The sequence below is a fragment of the Montipora foliosa genome, chromosome 7 (genome assembly GCF_036669935.1).
Source record: "Montipora foliosa isolate CH-2021 chromosome 7, ASM3666993v2, whole genome shotgun sequence".
Taxonomy (NCBI): Eukaryota; Metazoa; Cnidaria; class Anthozoa; order Scleractinia; family Acroporidae; genus Montipora; species Montipora foliosa.
This window is the reverse complement of record NC_090875.1, coordinates 17884101-17891600: the sequence shown is the minus strand read 5'-3', so window position 1 is coordinate 17891600 and position 7500 is coordinate 17884101. Positions and strand designations below refer to the sequence as shown.

Genomic DNA, 7500 nt, shown 5'->3' with positions numbered 1-7500 from the left:
ATATTAACTTAACACACTGTGACAAAGGAACGGAAACCAACTGTATGTTTCTAGTACATTGACGCAAAAAAAGTAGTTTATGAAGCACGGATCATTCCAAGAAAAAAAGATGTGATTTCCTTCCTTACTCGTGTTTCTCTTTTTCTTTTTTTTATCAGACCGCAGATTTCGTTGCTTGGTCACGCTGTAAGTGCTATGCTGCAAATGCTGTGTCTTTCTGAGTGACTCAGGAATCGCCGAAAAAGGTGAGTAAATTTAAATTTTACTACTATTATACTTCAAGCCTGAGTATTGCGACTAGTTCTGTGAGTTCGACTACAGTTTGCTAACGGCCGTGATTAGAATTCAGGACGAATAAACAATATCCTTATAGCTAGCAGGCTTTAAAAAAGCCGAGCGCCTAGCTGGCAGCACAGCTTCTTCGGTCCGATCTCGTTGAGCCGCGCCCTTAGCAATTCAGTCTGCGACTGCGAGTAAGGGTGTTAAGCACGTCACGTATTATTATTATTATTATTATTATTATTATTATTATTATTATTATTTTACTACAGACCAATAAACAGAGAATGACAACGTTTTTCGCTTAGAAACATGCAACGAAAGCAAGGATCGAAAAGGATTGAAATTATTATTAAAATGGTAAACGAATTCAAACTCACCATCGTCCATTTTCCACGCCCAAACCCGATGCACATCTGTGCATGCCCGTGGACTTAACGCTGGACAAAAAAACTGTGGAAAATCAGGACAGGGCCACAGGCCTTCGGGCCGCCGGGCCGCCGCTGGGCCGTCGCGAGCCGTGCGCCGCCGCTGGGCCGCGGGCCTACTTTTAGCAAAACCCTCCAATAGCTCATGAACAAATTATCTAGTTAACTCAATGAACCACTGATCCTTGGAGTGCAGTTATAACTAATTGTGAACACCCAGTCAACTATGATCAAATAATATGAAGAGAACATTTATGTCGAGTCCTCATCCTCAAAATTTTCTTTGCTAAAGTTGTCATTGTTCTGAGTGATAATTGACGTCTAGACCTCTCTAATTAAATGAAACACGTTTTGTCGTATAGCGATTGGTGCGTCAAATGCAAAACAAAGAGGCATGAATGCATAAAGATTCAAGAAGCAAATTTTCAGAAGGAACATTTGAAGGTCTTGTTCTTTCCAAAGCGTTAGTTCACTATTGCACCAGCATTTCAGCTCACTCGGTTTTCATTGGCAACGCCATTCTGAATTTTGCAAATGCTGAACTTGATAGGTATTATTTGATCTTATTTGTTTCATGGTTAAGCAAGTAAAGCAGAATTGTTTTGCCCAGTGGTTGACTGCAGATCATCCCTCACACGATCTTGAAAGCGAAGGTTGGCTAAAACTCAACAATGAGACCACCTCACATGGTGTAAACATAAAGATGAAAATAGTACGAGGCTATCTACAGCTATAGATTCCCTTAAACATATAAAACCATTCATCTTAGAGGAAGGCACTGCCCTCTAAATCTATCAAGCGTTCATCTTACCCCACTTTGATTATTGTAGCTCCGTTTGGGACGATTGCAACTGAACTTCAAGTGATAAACTCCAAACCTTCAAAATAGAGCTGCCAGGGCGATTACCAGCTCCAATTACGACACAAAGTGCCAGTTTCCTTTTTAATCTGGTTAATTGGGATAATCTTATATTACACGCCAGAAAAAGACTAAAGCCATATTGATGTTTAAAATAATCAAAGGCCTCTCCCCAGCGAACCTCCAGAATTAATTTTTTACCCACAGTACACAGTATAATTTAAGAGACTGAGGTTAAACTCGTGTTGCCTATGCCGGGCACAAATTATTGGAAGCGTGCTTTTTGTTATAGCGCGGCACTGTTATGGATGCGTTTGTTCGTCAGCTTACGGAAATTAGATTCCCTAGGATATTTTAATGGGGTAAACTGACCAACTTTATAGCGTCTGTCGGTCGGGCTTCCGCACGACAATCTTGTAAAACAGTCTAGTTATAATGAAACTTCTAATATATACGGAAGATTTTACTGTGTATGAATTAAGTATGTAATGTGTATATGTATAGGAGATTGTATGAACTCGAGTGCATTTCGTGATTTATGAGCATGAGTGAAAAAGTTGAAATTTCTCCGGCGAGTGCAATTTGAGGACATTCAAAACCAATCACGAGTGACCACCAAACAAATGATGGAAGAGCACGTTCATACAAGTTTTTATTTATCACATACTCGACAAATCACTCCATCGCTTTGTTGCCATAGCAAATTCTGTATTGCACTCTGAAACTTCTTTTGCACTCGAATCTGTTTATGCATTCGTCATTAACAAAAAAGAACCCCAATGTTCTGTTGAATAAGTAATAAGTATTTACTTATGTATAAAGTGTGAGACCCAGATGCATGCTATCTCTCGGAGGACCACCACTGTGGGTCGCCGGGCTTCTGGCAATCGGCATACAAATGTAAAACAATTATATAAAATAATATGACCATTCGAAAACTCGATAATAGAATTGTTTTACAGTTATGTGCTTAGTTACTTGGCCTTTAAATGAAAGTATGGTTCTAGTTGACCCTGTCAGGATACAGACCTGCTTTTCTTATGTTAATGATGTTCTCATGCTATTAATAATTTGGAAGCAGCGAGGTTTCTATCAAAACAAGGTCAACTCTAGCGTCACTTTCATTGATAGCCCAGGTAAATATAGGCTAAGCACACAACTGTAAAATGGTCTATTCTGCCGCTCCGCTTTTAATTTCGAAACAAAAAGTTTTTGTTCCCCACTGCAATTTTACACGGCTGAGGGTCGAAAGAAGTTGTCAGATTCGGCTTAAAACTTTTATGGGGACAACAAGTGAGGATAAATTGACAAGGATGAAAATTTAAAAATCCCCATAAAAAAAAATCTATAATGGTTTGAAAACTTAAAAAAATAGGACTGCGTGGTAAGGTGCGTAATGAAAAGCAATGGAGAATTTTCGGTTCCATCGATTTCACCGTTACGAGAGAATGACTTGGTAACAAAGAATACATAATATTCCATAACCTTTTATTACCTTAAAAAGCAGATCAAACATCAAGCGTCTTTACCTTTCTTTCCTTCCAGCTTCATCCTTGATTTGACATTGGATTACCTCAACGAAAACGTTTTAATTGTCATTTAGTTATTGAAGAATGGTAGATGGAAAGTTAGAAGATGTAGAGCAGCGAATGCAAGAGCTTGCTATTGCGAAAAGTGTAGAAGACAGGGATCGTGAAGGAATGGCTCATTTTCATCTCGGCGATGCTTACCTCAACCTGCCTAATTATCAACAGGCAATAAAAAATTATGCACAAGCATTACATATTTTCATAGAAACAGGCTGCAGGGCTGAGGAGGGATCGACTTATGGAAATCTGGGAATTGCCTATTTTAGTCTGGGTAATTTCAGACAAGCCGTTGAGTACTACGAAAAACGTCTTAGTATTGCTAAAGAAGTAGGGGATAATGCTGGTGAGGGATCAGCCTATGGAAATATTGGAAATGCCTATCTTAGTTTAGGTAATTTTAAACAAGCAATTGAGTACCATGAAAAACATCTTAGCATTGCTAAAGAAGTAGGGGATAGGGCTGGGGAGGGATCAGCCTATGGAAATCTGGGAAGTGCCAATCTTCGTCTAGGTGATTTCAAACAAGCCATTGCGTACTGCGAAAGAAGTCTTAGTATTGCTAAAGAGGTAGGGGATAGGGTTGCTGAGGGATCAGCCTATGGAAATCTGGGAAATTGTTATCTTAGTCTAGGTAATTTAAAACAAGCAATTGAGTACTACGAAAAACGTCTTAGTATTGCAAAAGAAGTGGGGGATAGGGCTGGGGAGGGATCAGCCTATGGAAATCTGGGAAGTGGCTATGATAGTCTAGGTAATTTAAAACAAGCATTTGAGTACCACGAAAAACGTCTTAGTATTGCTAAAGAAGTAGGGGATAATGCTGGTGAGGGATCAGCCTATGGAAATCTGGGTAATGCCTATTTTAGTTTAGGTAATTTTAAACTAGCCATTGAGTGCTACGAAAAAAGTCTTAGTATTGCTAAAGAAGTAGGGGATAGGGCTGGTGAGGGATCAGCTTGTGCAAATCTAGGAAATGCTCATTTTGAACTGGATCATTTTAAGGAAGCCATGGAGTACCATGAACACAGTCTTGGTATTTTCAAGGAAATCGGAGACTATGTAGGAGAGGGGATGGCGTGGTATTGGCTAGGTCATGATCATGAAGTGTCGGGTTCCTTGAGTAATGCACTTAGTTGTTATCGTTTAAGTATAAAACATTTTGATGAAACAAGGCATAGTCTGAAGTCAGAAGATGAATGGAAAATAGGTTTTCGTGATTCTTATCGGGCGTCATACACTGCTCTTTGGAGGACACTTTTAAAGAATGGAGAGATTAAAGAAGCTTTGTATGCTGCTGAGAAAGGTCGAGCACAGGCTTTGATGGATGTTTTGAAAGAACGATACGGCATTGACTCTCAGTCAATTTTTGCACTTGCTCCGAAGCAAACTCTTTCAGCTGCATTAGAGTTTTTACCTCCACAAGCCGTTTTTGTGGCACTTGACGAGAACAAGATCACGTTTTGGGTTGTCAGAAAAGACAGCAAGATCAGTTTTCGACAAACCGAAATTGCGAATGGAACTGCTGACATGTTGATGGAAACTGTCTTGAAAGGGATCGGCGTAGGGGATGCTGTCAGATGCGAGAAGCGTGCTTTGGATCCACTACGCAGTTCTTGGCGCAGAAAACCTATCAGTGAGAAAACAGTTCTACCATCTTCATCCTCCGTTAACTCTTTACAACCGTTGTATGATGTCTTACTCGCGCCAATTGCAGACTTGCTCCAGGGAGATGAATTAATCGTTGTTCCCGATGGACCATTTTGCTTGGCTCCATATTCTGCATTGAGTGAATCTATCAGGATCCGCACCATTCCCTCGTTGACCGCCTTTAATGTGATCGTTGGTGCACCTGAAGACTTCCACAGTAAGACTGGAGCACTGCTAGTGGGTGATCCGTGGTTGAAGGAAGTTACTAACAAGAAAGGGAAGCCCATATTGGAACAGCTGCCGTTTGCAAAACAAGAAGTAGAGATGATTGGAGCACTTCTGCAGACAACACCGCTAACTGGAAAAAGTGCCACGAAAGCTGAGGTTCTGAAAAGTATGAAGTCAGTTGCTTTAGTTCACATTGCAGCACATGGATGCCAAAAGACGGGAGAAATTGCTTTAGCCCCAAATACCGAACGGAAATCGCCAATTCCCAAAGAGGAAGACTTCATTTTGAAAATATCGGATGTTCAAACAATTTCTCTTCGAGCAAGACTAGTTGTGCTGAGCTGTCCTTACAGTGGCCAAGGTGAAGTGAAGTCTGAGGGAGTGGTGGGAATTGCGAGGGCTTTCCTGTGTGCTGGAGCTCGGTCTGTTTTGGTGTCACTCTGGGCAATTGATGACGAGGCAACGTTGCTGTTCATGAGGAACTTCTACCAGCACTTGCTAGGCGGAAAAAGCGCAAGTGTAGCTCTTCAACAAGCAATGAAATCTTTGCGAGAGTCAAAGGAGTATTGCTCAATAAAGCACTGGGCGCCATTTGTGCTGGTTGGCGATGATGTCATGCTGGAATTTCCCAAAAAATGGTAAGTGAATTTCGAGTTTAACTAAAAAAACAAGAGTACTTTCAAATTGGAAAACTGACTATAGGAATCAAGTGGGCCTAAGATGGCATGATAACGAGATGTTAGCTTCTTAGTGTAAACAATTCATAGTTTCCTCTAACACGCTTTTGTCAAAAATGTAATCTCGACATGCCTACCACACATGCACAGAAGCATAAAGTATACATTTCACATTGGTGGACAAACTGTTTTTGTTAACTGGTGAAGATGGCTCATTTATTACCTCATGATGTCTCTTTTGCTGTTTCCGTTCTCCCTTATATCTCTGAACGTCGTGTTTTGTAAGAAATTTGAAGATAGCATCGTCCTGTACGTGGCCATTCTTATCGCGGCATTGTATGTGCTCGAAAGAACCAGTTATATTTAGAGCTGTTTCTAATTTTTTTCTTCTTCCAGAATCGATGTCGAAGATGCAACTGAGAAGACTACCTGACAGAGCCTGACGCTTCAGTGATTACTGAACTTTTTAAAAAATGTAGAACGGGTTAACAATCATGGAACAAGCTCCAAATGTTTAGTAGAAGTTTACTGCGTTAACGAAACCAACAGACTAAGATTATTGTAAGTGAAATATAATTATGACAGAAAAGCTTAGATCCTTAGTAAAGTGCTAGTTTTACCCCTTATTTCGATACTACGTTTCTCATATAACTTCAAAAGGCAGTGTTGCTGCAGTGGCGATCAAAATCATAGCTGAGTTACTAAAAACCATGTTTGATTTATTTCTTTGAAACTGTTTTTGTTGTAGGAGTGTAAGCCAGTGTCGAAAGAAAAGATAAACAACACTTCTGCTGATGACCCTTAACATCAGGCTTCTACCATGATAAAGAAAAAGAAACATTTGCAAGATTTAATGATCACAAAATAGAAAGGAAACAACGAGTGATTTTTTTTCCTATTGTTCTCCTGCATAAAAAATGATTGAAACCATCAGCAACAAAGAAGACGTTTTTCTTTTCTTAATAAATTTCTTTCTTTATGGGGCTTGCTCCCTCGAGTTATCGGTGGTGTTTTTAAGCGAAGTGAAAGAATGTGTTTGCATTCCGCCGAAAGTAGTTCAATTCCTGGAATAATCATTGGGGAACCAAAAAATCCGCTGCAAAGTTTGAAATAAATTCTCCGCCACAGATTCATAGCCACCTTCACAATAAGAAAATTTTAAGGTGGCGCTGAATCCACTGCGGAATTTTTTTTTACATATTTGCAGAGATTTTTATCTTAGCTTGCTAACCACTCTTCGGCAATAAAATATAGTGGTCACCGAGTTCGTTTCTGAGATATAAGCATTTGAAGACAAAATATGAGAAATTTTCAAGATGACTTTTGTGTGGCCATGGCAAGCTATTACTTCACATCATTAAGTGCATCTTATTAAGAAATGATTGGTGTTTCATTTGGTGCCGTAATATTTGCCGTTACGCCGCAACAGTTGGGTAGGGTCAATCCTTCCAAATAGTACAGTTGGTTGAAAGTGTTGGTTTGAGCCCCCTTAAAGAAAGAGAGGCTACTGGTAGCCTATAATGTGGCCTTTAATTTAGAATATTTTCGTTGCAAGGACCAAACTGATGAGATTTGAATATCCGAGTTATGTAACGCAACCGAATGTTAACGTTACGTTTTAAACAGGAAGTCAACCTAATTTAATAGAAGTCTCTGTTGCATTTTGCGTTTTTTCGTGCAACTTCTCTTGACACGTCATAGCGAGATAAGTTGCAATTTTCACCCCGTTTACAACTGCCAACAATAAGGTGAAACAAATTGAAGAACCCTTCGCGGAAAGTAGAATCCATTGT

The 7500-nt window shown here is 39.8% G+C and overlaps 1 protein-coding gene across 1 annotated transcript in view; it reads left to right on the top strand.

The window, feature by feature from the left end:
- LOC138010360 (tetratricopeptide repeat protein 28-like) overlaps positions 1–7500 on the top strand; it is an 8895-nt gene that overhangs the window by 385 nt on the left and 1010 nt on the right. The window contains exons 2-4 of the mRNA XM_068857280.1: positions 159–245; positions 3112–5668; positions 6104–7500. The exon at positions 6104–7500 is cut by the window's right edge and continues 1010 nt beyond it. Coding sequence (XP_068713381.1) covers positions 3180–5668; position 6104 — 2490 coding nt within the window. The 5' untranslated portion in view covers positions 159–245; positions 3112–3179 and the 3' untranslated portion in view covers positions 6105–7500. The remainder of the gene's footprint in view (positions 1–158; positions 246–3111; positions 5669–6103) is intronic.